The 20,014-nt window shown below is 45.7% G+C and overlaps 1 protein-coding gene across 1 annotated transcript in view; it reads right to left on the bottom strand.

Moving 5' to 3' along the window:
- Positions 1-3,138: 3,138 nt before the first annotated feature.
- cacna1ia (calcium voltage-gated channel subunit alpha1 Ia) overlaps positions 3,139-20,014 on the bottom strand; it is a 67,993-nt gene continuing 51,117 nt past the window's right edge. The window contains exons 30-35 of the mRNA XM_062408551.1: positions 18,237-18,674; positions 15,122-15,262; positions 11,229-11,366; positions 8,174-8,375; positions 7,289-7,524; positions 3,139-7,046 (exon numbers count right to left, since the gene is read on the bottom strand). Coding sequence (XP_062264535.1) covers positions 6,324-7,046; positions 7,289-7,524; positions 8,174-8,375; positions 11,229-11,366; positions 15,122-15,262; positions 18,237-18,674 — 1,878 coding nt within the window. The 3' untranslated portion in view covers positions 3,139-6,323. The remainder of the gene's footprint in view (positions 7,047-7,288; positions 7,525-8,173; positions 8,376-11,228; positions 11,367-15,121; positions 15,263-18,236; positions 18,675-20,014) is intronic.

Here is a 20,014-nt window from a genome sequence, read left to right as displayed (position 1 = left end):
AATAATGCCACAGTCACTTCCTGCAGGGGGGGGGGGGGTATTTTACAGCATTTTTGGCCACTTGGGGGCAGTGGAAGCTGCGAACGCAGGAAGCCATTATCACCTTTTAAATTGAGGAGTCAAGATTATTAGTGATTAGTTGCTTATTCACACATAGTCTACTTGTAAAGGATGAACCTTTGGCGGCTATGTTGTCATCTGTTAGTTTGTTACTTAGCAGGATTACGCCAAAATCATGAGAGGGATTACTATGAAACTTAGTGGACCAGAGAGGAACCCATCACATTTAGCCGTGGATCCGGGCAAGGGGCTCCAGAATGTTTTTTTCCTTGAGATCTTGATGAAAACAATCAGGCACATTTATATTTGACATTGTGTTTCAATTAAACCAACAAAGCTATGTCCATTTATCTTGTTTTTTTTGGTCTTTATCAAATCCTCAGGGAAACATCTGACTCCGCTACACATCCAGCTAGATGCTAAATTTGTCTAATGTTTGGTGTTGAGCTTTATTTGCTGCTGGAATAGGTCTAAAAAACCCAATCATTACTTAATAGTGTAATTTAAAAAATGGTTTGATGGATTCAAAAGAGGCAGATATTGGTTGGTTTCACCGTAGCTTCTCTTACACACTGGGTAGAGGACAGCGAGGCCGATGGTATTTAGTTGGTTGCAGTTTGCGAGTTTACTGCTCGATACTTTCCTGTTTTGCCGGTAAAACTAAGCTACACAACATTTGTTTACCTCCCTAATCTGTACTTTATTCCTCGAGCTTTTCATTCATTCTCACAAAGCAGTGAATATAATAAAAGGATTTCTTACGAATACCAAGGGGGAGTTTTACCAACCTTTAAAATTGTTTTGTGGAGAGAAACATTGTCCTAAAGTCAAACAAGGACGTGACAGCTTGAACTGGGATTTTATATCAGGCTGCTGAGAAAAAGAAAAAAAAAATACAGCTGCAGAGCCGAAGCTGCACTTTGAATAAATCCTTCAAAGCATAAACCGGTGGCTCGATATTGGTAGTGTATTATTTCCCCCCATAATCTTACGAAACAGCAGGCCTGGTTTTCCCAGGTGTTGGGAAGACCAGTCAATCATTCATCATGATGAAAGCTCAGCGGGGCTGAAACTCGCAGCGTCAGCACTGCTCCCAATCTCCTGGATTCAGCTGTCACAGCCTCTTTCTCTCTGCTGTTAGGTTGCTGAGGTAAAGCAGGAGACACGGGGAGAAGAGGGGAAACACTGATATGCACAGGATGTTAAAAGTTCGTAAGCTGCCCATTTGAATTGATGCAGACAGGATGAAATGTGTTTACTGCGTCGGCTTAAATCATCCCCTGAAGTCAAAGAAGGAAGAAAGGGGAAAGAAAGCAGGCGTCTGCGTGTGAGAGTGAGAGGGGGAAAGAGAGGAGAGACTGAGAGGGGGAGCAAACAACAAAGAAACACTTAAATCAGGAAAATAGTCCATGGAACCATTAGAAATTTCATTTGAAATATAATCTGGAGATTGACAGAAATTTTTCCCTAATAATATATGGTCGGCTCACTTCAGCAGCATCTCATTTTATCCTTTTGTTGTGCCACATTCACAGCCAGCCCTTATCTCTCCGTCCCTGGGGGCCGTGATACAGTCGATGGGGCCTGGACGCCTCCCTGGACATTTAGCCCTGACGGCTGACTGGAGCTGGTGTCCACAATGCGGCGGGGATGTACAGTATGTGTGTGTCAGGAGAGACTCAGGCGTTTCATGGACTGAAATAAAGAAGGGGAGTGAAATAGGATAAGCTAACCTCCTCATTTTTACTGTTTTAACCTGTTAACATCCTTCTGGAAGGCCGTCTACTTCCTGAGCCGCGATGACTGCAGCCTGCCTGAATCGGGACGCAGCTAATTTGTTTTTCTCAGAGCGTGTTGCATCCACATCGAGGGATCAGGGCCCATGCTCCCTGCTCGTAGCGGCACCCAGGCCACCTCTCCACACATCACAGACACTCATTAGGTGACCAGGCACTAAACCAACTCGTGATTCACTCACTTCCTAGACTACAAAGCTTCACATCTCCCTCAGGAAATGAAAAACTCCTCCACAGTAAGAAAACAAGATGTTGTCAAAAGCTTTCAGTTCCTCCCTTTTGGGCTCAGAGACAGTGAACAGTAATGAGATGCATCTGTTTTTCAGTTTGGAGTTTTTTGACAAAACTCTACGTTTAGCTGGATTTTCCAGACCTGACATTTGTGCCACACAAAGCTGCCCCATGAGGAATAATGACAATTTGAATCTTCTGCTGCTCCTGGAAGTTCAGATACAGAAGATTGCTGCGATCGTTTTGTACATTTAGCAACTTCCCCCATTAATTATTTATTAAGTCACCCAAGAGGCTTCGGAGTCTGAGGGCACTTTGTGCATTGCTGTGGGGGCTAATCACTCAAATCATCACACAAGCCCCCAGAGGCTTAATGGACATTGAGCTTATGTTGCAGGACCCTGATGTGGTGGAAGGGAAAACAGAGGCCCAACGATTTCAGCCAACAGAACGCTTATATCCACTCACACATACTTGTTTGAATCTACCCTTGCACAAATGCACTCACATGCACGCCTAGCACACACACCACACACACACACCTCCGGCCCCCTGCAGTGACAGTTGAGGGACGGCAGCCTGCAGGGAGAGCTGGTTTTAGAGAGGTTAGAAGAGGTGGAGGGCTCTGCTGGTTTGGGGAGTGTGAGGTAAACAACACCTCCGAGTTCAGCGTGCATGCCTAATGTGCTCTCTCGCACTGATGGCTCCGCTGGGCGAGGCTTCCCGATGACAAGCTGTCTCAAGAAGTCTCCCGCTCCTGCAGCATCTCACCGCGGCAGCCTCTCACAATGCTGGCTTCACTCCGTCCAGCTGTCGACTCCGTGAACTTTCGGCTCTGGTGTCCCTGTTGTGTGTCTGGCTTTCTCGTTCCCGGCTTTAAACTCGCCTGACTCAACCTCCTGCCGTCCTATCAGATACGTATTCAAAGATACATCACATGGCATCGAGATGAGAACTGAGCCGCAGCCTCTTACTTCAACTGATGTGAAGGTTGTGCTGGAAAAAAAAAAACTCTTCTTTTTTTGGGGCTTGAACTGATAATTCTTTTAGTGGTTTCAAATCATCAGTCAAAAAACACCGCATCATTCCCTTTAACTTTGTACAATTTTATGAAATGCATACTAATGATATAATCATGGTCACTGGCAGCAATGCATACATGCAGATCAGAATACAAAGATATGTACACATGTGAATTGTACACTCTTCAGGTCTGTTCAGACTGAACACAAAGCAAATTTCAGAGGCAGCAAACACATTGCACACGGGTTCGCCCAAGGCAGCGTGACTTGAAGCATAATTGCGTCCGCACGTAGACATAATGAGTTCTTATCCCCAGCTGTTCGTCTCCACTCCACAAAACTTACAGAGACGAGGCGGTTGGGGGGGTTGGGGGGGGGGGTGGTGGTGGAGGAAGTCAAATGTGGGAATAACAGCTTGAGCTCCCGGCCAGTTTCTGTCAGAGCTACAGCACAATAACTGCAGAAAGGCACGCTCCTGCTCACACACCCAGTCGGTGCACTGTTCGCTAAAAGGTGGTGCGCCGGCCGCTCTCTGGCGCTCGAGCTCGGAGCACAAAAACACTCCAGCGGTCAAATTTGTGCGAATACAGCGGGGTGAACATTTGCTTTGCATTCCGTCTGAGCACACCTTTACAACTGTCTTAAAAATAGTGGTTTTTACCCCCCGACCTGAGTTCAACAACCTAATTTGTTCATGCCGTCCAATTGCAACCCATCTCTCTACTGATTGGTCGCCGAGAGGGCACAAGGGCTTTTCTCATTGGTTGTGAGTTCCGACGTGAAGAAGCAAAAGCAGACATCAACGAATACTGTTGTATTCCGAGGAGATAGAAATCACATTGACATCATTTACTCAGGGCATACACATGGAACATTTATTGCTGTATAGTCAATATTTTGCCTTTGATGCCATATTCACTGACACCGGGGATTTGTCTAGGAAAGATGGGAGGACACATCTTTGAAGCTAAAACAGCCCTTGGTTGCGCTTTGTTTTCCCTCTTCATCTTTTTAATCTCAGGTATCTTTACCGACGCAACAGGACACTCCAGGGAAAGGCGTTCGCTTCACCTGAAGTCATGAACACACACACATACACACACATAGCTGTCTTTAACCCAAGCATCACTAACCCAACGTCTTGTGATAAAACATAGTCATTAAAGTGATTTTGCATGATAAAAAAGGTCAAGACCTTGGATTTTCTCACATCACATCATGAAATAAAGAAAAGGTAAGGTAATGTTAAAACATTAGACAACAGTCTACCTCTAGAAATCAGGCTTGAAAATGAGCATCTCCTTTTTTGGATGGAGCGATTAGTCAAGTGGCCGAAGCCAAAATAATTCTGCTCTAAAAGATGCACAACTTTTGTTCTTTGTTACAGTGTCAGCTTTTGATATCTAACTATGGTGTGTGTTGCTACAACATACTGTGTGTGAGAGGAGACGAAGAGAGGATGAGTGCATTAGGAAAAAATAATCTGTATTGCAATCCCAGAACCATGCTTAAGGAACACAAATGTGTCCATAGTCGATATGTGTCGGCGTAACACTGAAATTAAAGCTTTGACAGAGATGGTTTTCGCTATTCGTGGATTTTAGCCGAGGAGGCTAAAAAAAGCAAACAAAGCTCCCTGTTTGCAGCCGGTAGTGTCTGTGAGCTAGAGCGATCCTCGTGTGCTAAGTGAATATGGCTGTCCCCATCTCCGGTTGTCCTCTGGGACTCCCAACATCTGAAAAAAGAAATAAACCTACAAGGAACCAATGTTCCCAAAGACAAATGTGCTGGAGGGAACAATCACTTCAGCGCACAAAGTTCGTTTGAAATTTTTTGCTTCGTTGTTTATACACTGTCCAAACCTTTAAAAAATGGTATAAAACTGGAAGCCACTGGCAGACAAAAAGTCCTAGAAAACAAGTCAAAGACCAGATGGGTTAAATTAAATTGGCACAAAGTAACGGCAACACTTGCACGTGCCTATTCTCTTTTTTTCTACAAAAATAGTGGAATAGAAATCACATGGTTATCACCCAACATTGACATCTTGATACACTTCTGTATATAGATAAAACTCTTGGTTAAATGCAAGTCCGTCATGCAGTCAAGGTCCCTCGCGACTCTTGTGGAGTCGCCTGTTCATTTCAAATCCTTAAGCCTGTTGATAGGCGGTGCTGTCAAACGGGAGTGTGCTCAAAGTCGAACTGTATTAACCATGTGTTGGTGCACACAAGGCTGCCTCAAGGAATCCGTTATTGTTTCCCCTGATGGGGTTTGTCAAGCTCCATCTATCCACGCCATTTTTCACCCTCACTTCTTCATGTCTGATTGAAAGAAAAATAACCAATTTCACGATCCGGTCCATGCAATCATTCCTTTCCATTTTTCCAGTGCCACTCAAGACCAAGTTGACAGAGGCACAAAGCTTTGATCAGTCAATACCTATCCCCTTTTTAAAAGAAAAATACAGAGGTATGGTGAGGTGATGATAATGATTTAAGTCATGCCTTGGATACCTGATGCAGTGCTCCCCCACAAAAGCACACACTGTGAGCACACACTCCTGAACTCTCCTCCACCTCACATATCTGAACCCAGCAGAAGGTCCTGTGCCGGAGTGAGTAGGACCTGTTGTTTCCGTCTGCCAGAGCAGATGGACATTAGATCCGCTTTCTGCTTTCCCAGCCAAACAAATGACCTGCCTTCTCCGTTCCCAGGCTTACTTCCACCTTCATATACTCCTCCCACTTGCATGCTGCACTGCCTCTGAGACATAAACGAATCAAAGCAGTCTCTGTTGGCGTTGATAGCTGTTTCAGTTTGGGTGCTTCTGTTTTTTGCATTTTAAAAACCTCAGTGAGCCGACATGAAGGAGAGGTAACTACAGTCGAGCAACAACAAGGCTCTTTCTTGCGTCTTCCAATGTGAGGCACAACCTTCCACAGCCTCTAAGATGATGTCAGGTCCGCTCTTCAGAGATTGGGCCTCAACTCCGCAGGCCACTTTCTCACCAGCAGATCGCAACCGAGGCCACTCCCCTAGGTAGCTCAAAATGGGACATGGGCTTGTCACAAATGTATAGAAAGGGGTTGAAGGGGCAGGATGAGGGTTGGGTTTTGGAACACGGGACATCATGTTGCATCGAGCCTGAGAGGGACGGCGATGGGTTTAGATCCAAGGAATGGAGAGACAAAGGAGGAGCTTACAGCAGGTTTCATCTGTTTTTTCGACAAGGCCCCACTGTTGTTTGGCTTGAGCTCTTCCCTTTGAATCCTTCCTCTCCAACTCCACTTCTGTCTCCTCTTCTTTTATCAACTAATGCCCCTGTCCAGGGATTGGCCAAGAAGCCCTGGGGGTCCATAAGCTCCAGGCCTAGAATCTCCCTGCGACCATCCTTGCCCCGGGATGACAGCAACACCCCCCCTTGGTCCAGGCTGCCTGTGCTGTTGCACTTCTTCACTGCTCCTCCGGGGTACACCAGGGAGCTGGGGGACAGCAGTGATGTCAGCGACAAGCTGCTCAGTGTCTCTGACAAGTGTTCACTGTTGCCCGCCTGGCTGGAGCCACAACCGCCGATTGACGATCCAATGCCTATACCTTGGTCTTCATCTGAAGGGTCGATGGAGTCGTCGCGGGTGTAGCATGGGCTGGTGCTACCTCGCCCGCTGCTCTGGCTCCGCTGGTGGCCCCTGGTGGCCTGAAGGGTTAAAGCTGAGGAGGGACTGGACCTTGGTCTCATGGTCTGGACCGGGGAGGAGAGGATAGTCCTATCTTCAGGCAATGGGAGAGGGCACACAAGTGGTAAGGGAGCCGTTAGCAGTGGCAGCTCCAAGTTCTGTGGCGGGGAGATGCTGAAGCTCAGTCCCTCTTCCAGGGTGGTCTGGAGGCTACCTTCAGAGCTGCCTGTAGCAAGGGACGAGTCACTGCGGGACGGGAACTGAAGAGACAAGGGGGAAAGGGATGTTAGTTCATCCTGTTTCATTTACACTTATTATCACTTGATGTTGGAGATCAAACTTCAGGCCATTTATTATCCACATGAGTAAAAAAATAAGAATCTATCGCTTTAGTGTTAACATCAAATTATGTAATTCTTCAAGCTCAAACCTAAATGAAACCTCATAACCAATTTTTTTTCTTTCCACTGTAGATTGTGTTCTTCCCTGCCCCTCCCCCTACCTGTGTGCAGAGCATCTCTCTATGGGCTCCCGGGGAGCGGAGTGAAGCCCAGGAGGCTGGGGAAGTCAGCTTATGGCTCCTTGTCAACCTTAGGCTCCTACTGCGGGGAGGTGCTGGGATGTTTACTCCTGCGGGGTGGAAGAACTCTGCAGGCAGATGGAAGAGAGGAGAATTGCCTCTGTCTCCTCCTGCTCCTCCTGTATTTCTGTCCTTGTTGCTGCTCCTTGAAACGCCACCTTGAGGAGGGAGTACAGTCTTTCCATTTCTATCCTGATGTCAATTCATCTATTAGTTATTCATGTTTAAATATATATATATTTATTTATGTAAACATTTTTATAATTCATATGACGCAAAAGTAATTTAGAAGCTACTATGACAGCAATTCAACCAGGTGGATGTTATGAGGGAATGATGATGCATAACTAGCTCTTAATGCTACCATAGAAAAAGCCCAAACGTGTGGATACCATTTGGGCAGTTGACGTTGTAGTCTAATCATATTTATTTGAACAAATTAAACAGTAATAGATGGTTGCAGCCGTACAACAACACAGATGCCATGTCAACACAATTTTGACAATCTTTTGGTTGAGGTTCATGTGCTGGTTGTAGTCAACAAAGGTAGTTTTATCTTATCTAATTCTTAATTTGGCCCTTTCAATTGGTCGATTGGTTGGTTGATATGCTCTCGTCCAACTAAATCATCATTGGTCCGACCATCTCTTGTGTTACTTTCATAGGAAGAAAGATGCTACATTAGTCTAGGATGAGTACATCAATAGTCTTGGTAAAAACACAAATTTAAATCTTTACATTTTTTGTTATTTTTTTTTAAAATGAACCTGGTTATAAAGAGAAATCCACTTTTCTAGATGTACTCACCGGGGCTGCAGTGAGGTGAACGCATGTGTGCTTGGTGTGTTTGCATGTCCATCTCCTGAAGTGTGGTGTCCGTCTCAGAACCAGTGCAGAGGGCCCTGCAGGGAGGACCCAGCCCCTGCACCTGACTCTGCACCACGGTTCGAGTCTGGTGGCCTCCACCTCTGGCCTCCTCAGAGCTGCGAGAGTCACTGCTGCTACTTCCCTGGAAGAGAACAGAACGGAGAAGTTCTCTTATCCGGGATAGATGCATCTGTGATTATCCGCACATTGAAAAAAGAAAATCAATTAAACATGTAGAGGTTTGTTAATTGAAAAAATAAAAAAGGGTACCTCGGGCAGGTGCTAGTTTACAGGAGCCTGCAGAGAATATTTTAAAGTAAGCCTATGTTGAAAAGTGACAATTCATGGTTCAGAACAAGTCTGATAGAAAAGGATTGTTATATTAAATCGGACCCTGAGGCGTGCAGGAATCAAACATGGCCTCTAATTCACATCATCCCTCTGGCTTTTCCTTTCAGTGAGAGTGTAAGGGTGAGAGCTGATCATGAGAAAAAAGGGCCTGCGATTGTAGTGTTAATTTTTATTGAAAAGATAAATTCTTGGTTATGAATGTGTTAGTGTGTGTTATGGCTGCTGGAGCAGGAGGCAGGAGTTAAAGCTTTCTGAGCTCTTACCTTGTTCCTCTTAAATAAAATCATGTTGGGACTGCACAATCATCTAGTGTGTGTATGTGAGGCCACACTTTTTTATTCCTTCATTAGTGTACCTCATTCAGTCATTCAGGCCGAGCCCCTGAACAGCCAAACACCCAACCACGCACCCCCACACAGCCTTGCCACCCTCACTCACCAAATAATCCTTAACCTGAAATCCCTTCTCACCTTCTGTCTTCCCCTCTTTCTCTATCCCTCTCTTTTTCCCATCCACTAATGAGCAGGTTCTCAGCCGTGCTCTGTGACTGCAGGCTTATCTGGCTATCCAGCTCCAAGGAGCATTAGCCCCGTTACAGAGGAGAGATATCTAGGAAAGGACGGAAGATAAGGGATGGAGATAGAGAGGGCCTGGAGGGAGGTGCAGGGAAGGTGTGCAATTACCAGAGGGGGTAGCAGGGAGAAAGAGGAGAAGAACGAGAGATAAAGTCGAAGAGGGGGAGAGCAGGCGCAGGAGACGAAGGCATGAGGGCCACACAGGGAAAGCCTGGTGGAAAGATTTATTCACGAGGTCCTTGGTGGATAGAGACTGTGGATTCTTCAAAGACAAGATAGTTGCCACTGATACACAGAGGGAAAGAGATAAAGCCGCACGTGGAACCCAAGGGTTATAACTGTAATTCACAAGAGGGCTTACAGCACGGCCGGGAAAAAATGTTTTATTATGGTCATTTGTTTGCAATTGCTGCTGTAATGGTCGGTGGGTTTTCTTTCGTTACAGCTGTTTCCACACAGAATGTTGCAGAGCATCTGATCCGGCTTGAAACGCTGTGAGAGGAAGACAAGCAGGTGTAAACTCAGTTGTCCTGGCATTGAAGCAGGTGCGTTTTCTATCAAACACACACAGGCACATACTGTTTCTATAAAAGAAAACAGTGTTTTGTGCACAGTGATTCAAATCAAATCAAATAACAATATATCAATCATTTCGTCAACTCCAAAAACAGTACAATTATCAATTAAGAATAATACAATTTGTAATTATAATTGATAAAAGACGGGGCACCACCCTGGTATCAGGGACCAACAATCAAATGTAAAGATCAGTCGCATTTAGATCTAGTTCAAATAGAAATCTCAATATTTACAATTAAAGATGATATAATGAACAGTGAAGGTTATAGAGTTCTTGACAGAGTAGAGGTTGGCAAAATTTAGCATTCAACATTATGAAAAAACATTTGTGAAAGAAATAAAAACATAAATTACTAGCAACGTACTAACTAACTAAGATGTGTATGTGAGTGTGTGTGTAAATCAGAGTGCTCCCAAAATGGTCGCTGGCCAACCTTAAGCTAACAGCACCCTGAAGTGGTTTTACGACAGGTAGCATGGAAAGAGATAATTAGGTGAAGAGATATGCGTGTGTCTGTGTTGGTGCTAAGTTACACAAAGAGTGTGGACTGAAATGCAAAGAAAGAATGTGAAGAGCCTTACAAACTAACCTTACTTTCGAATAACTTATAACCCAAAATATCACAACACAAATCAAACTCATAAACATCACACAGAATCGAATAAACCATCTTGCTTGGCCTAGATTAATTATCAAGCCCAGTTGTGTTACCCGTCCATTTTATTTCCTTTTTCCCCTCAGGGAAGAAGGAAATTGCAGTTCAGTTCACAGTTCTGTGAAGTCTTCATGGCTGGTTGTGTGGTTTCTGCCTTTGCAGTTCTGTTGAGCTGTGGGGCTCAGTTGCTGGTTGAAGTTCTCCTGCAGGACATTGAGAACTCCTAGTAGCGGAGTTTGGTAGAGCTTGAGTTGCGAGGAGGTTTCCTCGGTGAGATGAGCTGGAAGCTGCACCTCTGCGCTCCTCTGGAAGAGTTGGATGCAAAGAGAAGATGCGAGCTGGAGAAATCAGGCTTCTCCACTTGGCGATGCAGGACGAGAGGATGGCAGCCTTGCGCCCTTAGACGGATTGAAGAAAGAGATGGAGGAGGGGGAGAAGTGGCCTTGTATTGACCCGGAACCTCACAGGTCATGGGGTCCAGAGTGACCAATAGGAGTTGACCCTTGTGGCTTTTCACACCTCTGTGTGAAGTTCTCAGGAACAGTGGACATTGCGGCATCCTGGGAGACTGAGTTCAGGAGGCTTACTCCTGAACGAAGAACACGTGGTTTCAGGCTTTGACTTATCATGCAGGCCGAAGAAGAGGCCTTCTGCTTGACAAAAACCATGTCCCAACACAAATCACTTCATATAACATCACTCCATTTATCATATCTTCTCAATTTCTACCGGCCCATTTTTAACTGCACGTGCATTGTCATGTGCCTCCATTTGTCTCAGTCAGATTTTCTCTCTTCCACCCCCCACACTATACACTTGAGGCTGCACACCCACCTTGCCCCCCCGGGCCAGCAGCTGGTAGGAAGCGTTCTCGTCCAGGCTGAGGTCGTCTGGCAGCGCAGGGGACGAAGACTTGTCCGACAGCTGCTCTGATTTCAGAGACGCCTGCTCAATCTCGGCCATCCTGATCTGCTGCAAGGAAGTGACCTCAGTTATTCACATCTTACAATGACAGGTAGTGGGAACAGTGGCAGCTCAACACTTCCTGTGGTGCTGTCTCATTATTACTCAGTCTTATGATTTGTGATATTTTTCTACAGTTATCAACAACCATGACTTCAGTATTGCCCATATTTGTACATATACATAAATGTGACATTTATGAAGGATTTGTTCTGAGCACATCTTGTGTTATTTATTAAGAGCTGCATCACTGAGAGATGGGTAAAGCCTCCACCAAGCCTCGATATGCTTCCTCAGATCTTGCCAATTCAATGTGGCCGTAATGCTGAGGCACCTGTCGGTAAAGAGAGCAGGGTGAGAGATTTCACAAAGTAATAAAATGATTTGGTCTGCATCAACAGGACGAATGTTTCCGAGTGCCACAGTAATATGCGAATGGGGCGGCTGAATGGAGGGCAAACTGCAGATATCCAAGCGGTGCATGTACAGCGGGTTCGGCGCGTGGGACTGGTTCGGTGTATGTTCATGCATCCGCAGAATCTGTGTGTGTATGACATGGAGCTGTGGTGGCACCAGAAACCGCCCGATCCTGCAGCCAGAGATGAAAGGTTGCTGCTGCATGACTCATGAGGGTGTCTGTCGTGCTCTCACACCCGCACAGCAAATCCTAATGAGACAACAATACCGAGCACAGAATAATTGGGAAGTGAGAACACTTCACTATGTCCCTCTGACATTGGTTCACATATCGGCTCCAGCTACGTTGGTTTCAGCTGGGCTGCATGTACCTCTGCCCATAGGGGCTATTGAGCTGGTTATGAAGCATCACTGCATGAGACTCCATGTAAGCTCCCACCTCTCCTCTACCCCCTCTCTCCGCATGCAGCACTTTTTTTGTGTGGTGCACAATTTCAAAAAAGATACAGCTGAGGGCGAGCTGGAGGGGGACATTCAGAGTGGATGGTACGATGCGCTCAAGCAGTGTTCCTTTAAAGAGTCACAGCTATGAATGGCCGGAGAGAGAATACTTAAAGTGATAGTCAATGGAGCGAGACCTCGTAGAGATATATTAACACGTGCCTGTAGATGAGAAAGACAAAGAGGTGCACACAGGAAGATTCATGGCTGATATGCAGCAGTAAATTACCACTGCCGGGGACCCCAAGGAGGGAGGGAGGGAGGGAGAGAGAGAGAGAGAGAGAGAGAGAGAGAGAGAGAGAGAGAGAGAAACAGACATAGAAGTGTATTTAGGCAGTGAGAGGAAGCAAAGCTTTGATTTAAAGCATCTGATTTCCTCTTTTACCTCCATGCATCAACTCTCACTAACTCTGCTACAGTATGTGACAGCACTTTAGAAGCTGCCGGGCTCAGTGTCTCAGAGGGTTGGCTTCAAATACACTAAAAAAAAAGGTCCCTGCGAGTCAGTGGTTGGTTCATTTATCGACAGGTAATGGAAACAGTGAAAAAGGTTGAATCAGCAGAGGAGGAGTTTCTACACCGCTGCATCCGAGGCAACTTCCTCACTTAAAAGAAAGACTTCATTGAGGGTGTTCACAGCAGAGTCGGCGGTTAGAGAAGCCGTCGTTACTGAGCATCGCTGGGAGGCGATGAGAGGAGCAGATAGTGTAACTGAGCAAGAAAATCAGCATGACGAGTGCCTCCTGGCCACGTCACATGAATCATGCTTGTCTGGACACAGCGAGCGTAGGTAATATAATATACGTGTCATACAAAGCGAGAGCAAGACAAGACAACAAGCGTACAGGAAGTCAGATGATGATTTTACACCAAACTTACAGAATTGATTAGGCACACCTCTGCTAACTGAGAGATGGGAGCCAGCGGAGCCAAACATGTTACAATCACTCATGAATCCTTCAAGTGATTGGAAGTGTTTTAATGTTTTTTCATAACGGCATCAACAGAATGGTTTTTGCCCGAGTATTAAACATTGGGGCTTATCTTACGACGAGGGCCAAATATGAAATGAGGGGTGGAAGATGCATTGTACCTTCATTATTATTGTTATTATTGTTATTTTAAGGTTGTGTATTGAGATAGTTTATAAGATAGTAGCCTTATATGCATCTATACAATCAGGTGTACAACTCATGTCAGTATTTTACTATATTTGGTTCGAATTTTACTTTCTAAATCTAACCATCGCTCATGTTGAGATTCATTTTCAAACAAGTCTCACTATGCCGAGTGTGCTTTGCTACAGTTTGGTACATTCATATTCAGGTGTTTTACAGAACGATGCATTCAAGAAACCTTGTGAAACTCTGAAGCCTCCTGTAAAGATGATGCCCTTCCTCAAACCCTGCCGTGTTGATATTATGTTCATGACTGCTTGAGGATTTAGAGCAACTACATGACTGGCTCCGGCCTTCACCGCTCCACTGAAGTGGTCCCGACAGACTAAGAAGTTAAGTCCTTGTTAGGCAGCTACTTGTTGAATGTTTTGAATATTTCCACTGTCACACACAACCACACACAAACACAATGCACGGAAAACACAACAATTCTGTACATAGCTCTCACCAGTCAAAGTCTCATCTGTCTGAAAGTTGCACACCCCCACACGAGCTCTCTCTCCCACACAAACAAACAGCCACAATGCACAAGTTTGATGGTCGCAGAACACAGGAAGTTGAAGGGGAACCACGGTGGATCAGATACAGGGAATCAGAGAGGGATCCAGCGAAAAGCCGTCAGAGCACGGGGACAGATGGAGAGCAGAGGCACGTAAAAGAGAGAGAGAGAGAGAGAAGATTGATGGTTTGACAGCATCTGCAGACAGGCAGAGAGCCAGACTGACAGGTGAGGAGGTGTGGAGCCCAGTTATTGCCTCCTCTGTGCTGACCCGCTGCACTTTGTCATTGTGATCGACAACACTGGCACATGACATGTAGATTTGTGAGCGTGTGTTTTGTGCAGCGAGTATCTGTGCACGAGGCATGAGTGTATGGAGTGGTCGCATTCCAGTGTGTGCAGCCATACAGGGGGCCTCATAAATCAACATGTCTGTGCATATGGAAAGTTGATATCTTGTGTTGATATTGTGTTTAATTAATATTCTCCATTATACTGTAACATAATGGCACATTTAGCAGTTGACACGCTTCCCAAAGCATGAAACATTTTTCACTCAGACTCTTGGTGATGAATGAAGCCCAGTGTGTGTTTGTATGTGTGTGTGTGTGTGTATGTGTCTATTAAAGTGTGTTCCTTTTGCAAATCCACATGCATGCATGCAATCTGGCTATCAACACCAAGGTTGTCTTTCTCCCTCTCTAATTATTTGTGTCTGTGCACAAAGGCGTGTGTGTGTGTGTGTGTGTGCATGTGAGTGTTTGTATGTCTCTAAGAAATATTTGGGGTTTTCTAATACCATTGAATCAGGCAAAACTTAGTTTTTCCACATCACACATATACTGGTGTATCCTGTTACATGTGTAGTTTTGGACATGTCCACATATGTATGCTGAGGAAGGGCAGATTTGTACCGGTCCCAACTTTTTGAATTCACAACTTTTGGATCTGTGAAGACTTTAACTACCACAGTGAGACAAACCCTAGCATTTTAAAATACTCTGAATTGGTGTCTTCACAACAAGCCACTTTGAGAATAGCTGTGGCACTTGTGAAAAGGTGCAGCCTGTCACTAACAATGTCCTTTGTTATGTGTGTGCATGTATGTGTGTGTGTGTGTGTTTGTGTGTGTGTGTGTGTGTGTGTGCTCGTGGAGTTCCGGGTGGTACCTCTTGCGGGTGGCTCTTGCAGATGGGTGCAGGGGAGGAGTAGTGGTGGAAGACAGAGCCAGAGAGGTTGTCGATCATCAGCATCTCCCCCTCTAGTGTGTCCTCGATCAGGAGAGAAACGCTGTCCAGCCACTGGCTCTCCTGGAACACATACACATGCGCACACACAGACACACACACACACACACACACACACACACACGGAGACACACACACGAGACGCAGGCCGGCAGACCAGTATTGCACGCAGGCACAAACAATGTGCACATGCGGACATGCGAGGACAAAGAACACGCAGGGAAATGCATACACCATTGTAAGTGTTATTAAAAGGTTGGAGTGAACACGCAGGTATTGTTTTTACACTTTCTCATGTTCTCATTCATAAAAGTCACATGTGCACATTCACTCGGACACATTTCAAAACAGAGTCAGACTCTTTCTTTGAGAGAGCGGAGAGCAAATTCATCATAATTATTTGGCCCTCAGGGCAAAAAACACTGCTCCTGAATATTATGACTCCAACCTTCATTAACAAGTGACACAGAATGTTTCTCTCAAAGCCCTGAGCAGCGAGAGTCGTGCAATTACGTTTGAGTTATCGCCTCAATTAGACTGTTCAATACCTTGTTGAAACAATTTAAGAGTTAAGCGTTTGCTTTGTGCGCTCGGTATTATTAGGATTAAAGCAATTTAGACTGAATCACTCAGGGCTTTTCTGCGACTTAAATGATTCCCCCCCCCCCCTTGCTTGAATTTCAGATTGGTTTCTAGGAAAAAAAACCATCCGGCAGAACAAGAGGAAACTATAGTGACATGAAAAAGTGATTTCTGTGTGATTTCTTGGCAGGGTGCAGCACTTCACCGTGCATTGTACGCACTGTGCCTGCAGCACATTTATAACAGCCAAAATAACTGTATTACATCAGCAGATACAGCCCAGAAGACACTGTGAAACAGGGTCACTCCTCCTCAATCCCCACACAAGCCTATTTCCGTTGCAACATTTCCACAACATTGCTGATAGGACTAACATCAGTTATGCAAACGCACAGTTTCTGACTCACACAGTTCTATTAGCATCACTCACGGCTCATACTTTGAAAATGAGGGGGCTTCGAATTTCAAGAAGCAGGTTACTGTACTGTTCCCCCAGCGTTATAAATACTAATAAATAAACCTGCATCATGCTGGCTTATGAAACAGACCCACATTTTGGCCCAATGACAAACTGACTCTGCAGCTTCTTTTAAAAAACCACACGTCCTCTCTACTTTCTCTCACACCCTCACAGGCTGCCCAGTCCCAGGAGACTTTATTGTGTGTAGGTGGAGAGCTTGATATATAATGTTTGATTGACTGCGTTGGCCTATGTGCTGCCCTCCATTTATAACTGTATTAGTGGACAACAATAGGGCCAGTCCCCGGGGAATGGACGTTTTTGAGCGAGAGGACAGCGCTGAAATTAATTACTGCCTCTATCTGACTGTCGCCGGCTCAGTTATTATCTCTCCTCTCTTATCCCTTCACTCTCTCTCTCCTTCTGTGTGTGCCGAGTCTCTGCAGTGTCTCCTCTGATCATCGTGAAAGTCTTCACTAGTCTCTCCCCATACTCTTAAACAGGACTTGTTAATTGTATAATGTAGCACATGTGTGGACAGCCGAGTTGTAGCTGCAATCTTTGTCTGAACGCCTTCATTTTTAAATCCGTCACGATTATGGATGACATTTTAGAAAATAAAAAAACTGTTTTTGTGTCTTTATATATGAATGAAGCGTCTCCAGAAAAGACAAAACACTCAATAAGAACTCTGCTTTCTTCAATTGGTGTGTATGTTGACATTTTAGTTTGGCGCCTAACGCGTCCACCAACATGGAGAATTAGGTTTTATGCCCTGTAATGCACCCAGCCACCAGGGGGCGTTAAAAGTGCTTTGACTTCACTTCATGGGAAAATCTATAATCTTGGAACGAAACTCATCAAAGGTGTCAAAGTGTTTTCACAATGTGTTCTTCACACGAGCCTCATTCAACTGCACACACACACACACACACACCAGGACCTGTGCTGTGCAAATCCTTTATTACGTCAGTCTTTTTCTTTTTATGGCAGAGAATGAGAGAGAGGGATCTGGAGATAGATGGGAGATAGAGTGAGTGGCGGGGGAGGGGCTGCTGCAGCCAGTGATTTCTCTCTGGTCTGCACCGACTTCCTTCTCCAGCCAACGCCGAGCTGAAATATCTCCTCAAAAGGTGAAACCGGGCTTTGTTTAGCTGCGGTTATGATTTAACGGATTTGGTCATCGTCTAGTTCCTGCAGCCTCATCTTTACTAACAGACTCTGCAATAACCCTCATCTATATCCTACCTTCTGAATGACTCAGGCTTTATGCAAACAAAGGGTTTTCTGCCCTCATCTGCCCTTTCCACCATCTTTACCATGGACCCTGAGCTTTTCAACTTTGCTTTTACATATTTTGTCTCTTTTAAAGTAGCCTGGCTCTCCTAGCTGACATCATGAGTTGCTATGAGTACAGTAAAGAAAGAAAAAAGGACATGCTCTCAAAAGGTAAAATCTAAAACATACGAATTCCCTTTCATCTTCTTTATATTACTTTGGTAGTTTTGTCTAATTTCGGAAAAAATATTTCCAGTCACGTGTCTCTCCAATTGCAGATTCGAACCAATTGACCAAACCTGTTAAACCATCACTGACTTGAAAATTGAAGTTGAACCAATATTACATTTTTCTTTGGCCCAAACAGTTTTGAAGCCTTGGCTGGCACATCCCAGACTCTGCCGGGCCACTGCCGATATCACTGCTGTTCACTTGCTTGCACTTCACTGTTCAAGACAACGTCTCCAATGGTTTAAAAGGAGCATAACAGAGTACAGCTCAGATGTAGTTAGGTTACAATAAAGATAAGAAAAATCGTGATCGGCCTGATCCTGATCCCACTAATCTGGTTTGAGACACAATGCACACACCCGCCACACACACACACACGCACACACACACACACACACACACACTCAAACACCAGTCATACAGAATTGACCTCTCTCTCTCACCAGTATCACATCCACACAAACACACACATGTGCACATACTTACTTGTGCTGGTGAGTGCAGGGTGTTGCGGGAGTTGTACAGTTCCTGGTGTGCAGCGGCTGCTGGGCGCCTCATCTTCTTCCCGGCTTCTCCTCGGCCGTCTCCACTCTCCCGTCCTCCTGCCGTGCCTCCGGGCCCGGACGCTGCGGCGACCAGTTCCTTCTCCACCCCCCCACCCCCGCAGCCGGGGTCGCCCATGCAACAGAGGGTGCCCTGGATCCGCTCCTGCTCAATTTTTGCATCCATCTCCGCCTGCTCTTGGGCCTCCTTGTTGGAGTCGTCCAGGTGCTTCATCAGCACAGCCACCACCACGTTGATGAGCACGAACTGGGCGGTGAGCACGAAGGAGACAAAATACATGGGCGAGATAAACTGGAGGCTCGGATTGCACGCGTAGTCTTTGTCGGTGCTGTGGTCGGGGGGGCACTCCCGCAATGTGTCCTGGTGTCACAGAGGCAGAGTGTGAGGAGAGAGGAGAGAGGAGAGAGGAGAGAGGAGAGAGGAGAGAGGAGAGAGGAGAGAGGAGAGAGGAGAGAGGAGAGAGGAGAGAGGAGAGAGGAGAGAGGAGAGAGGAGAGAGGAGAGAGGAGAGAGGAGAGAGGAGAGAGGAGAGGGTCGGTCAGAAGGAGATGAACAAGGGCCACATGAAAGGGTACACTCCAAGAAACAAAAACAGATCAATTGTTGAATACTGCAACAACACAATAATAATATTTAGTAAAATTGATTAACTCAAATTTGACATTATTCGATGGTGGGGAAAATAATTGCAGAAAACTTGTCTCATCATCACACATTTAATTGTTTTGCTTCTTTGCAAAGAAACGGTTGTTGTGTTTCTTTCCGGTGCGTTAACTCGTTCACAGCAGAGTTCAGTCGGAGCAGAACCAGAGTGACAAGTGTTTTCTGGAGGAAATACACATATCTCACCCAGGCAGTGACCACACATAACAATTTCATCCCTCTGAGCTGGAGCTGGTCTTTTATGCCTAATTTTGCACGACAATCACACACTGTGCACCTTCACACAACTTCTCCCTCTTCTGCCCTCACTCCCTTTCCACCGTATTTATTTACATAGATTTGTTCTCTCCTCCTCTGAATCTCCATTTTTCTCACCCCCTCTCTCTCCTGCCGCGCACTTCATTTTTTTGCTGTGCTTTCCTGTAAGAGGGGATAAAGCATAATGACTGGCCACTACTTTAAATCCTCTCCCTTCCCTTCATCCGTCTCTTAATACAATTCGATGCTGTTTGCTTTATTCCCCACTGCCCTATTACCCATCGTCCTCTGCCTCATTATTTCCTCTCGACTCTATCGTCACCGCACGACTAATTATCGCTCTGCCTCGCCCGCGTCTTACCAACCAAAGCAGGTCTCTCCCTCTCTCAGCCCAGGCAGTAATTTAATGGCTAAAATGACAGAGATTTACTCTGAGAGGAAGCATCTGCCGCCCGCTGGCTCACTTCATGGCCCACTAGCAACCGGGCTGCCTGTATACCCAGTGTGTGTTTAATGGTCCAGGCCAGACATGCTCCGGCGTAATCCCTATCCCCACGCACAGCCTAGGTGCGCGGAGGAGTGGTCCTAGCTGCCGGTGTGTAGTAGAAGTGTGTCCTGGGGAAATCGCTGCTTTGTGTGTGTGAGGCACAGGTCCCTTTTTCCATCAGTACGGAAATCTGCACTCCCAGTGCTGAGTAAGCACATTTCCTTATCATCAGCGACTACCACTAGGGCGAGAGATGGGATGCATGGGAGGAATAAAGGGAGAGTTTATCTCGT

This window comes from Platichthys flesus, chromosome 16 (genome assembly GCF_949316205.1).
Source record: "Platichthys flesus chromosome 16, fPlaFle2.1, whole genome shotgun sequence".
Taxonomy (NCBI): domain Eukaryota; kingdom Metazoa; phylum Chordata; class Actinopteri; order Pleuronectiformes; family Pleuronectidae; genus Platichthys; species Platichthys flesus.
This window is presented reverse-complemented; position numbering and strand designations above follow the sequence as displayed.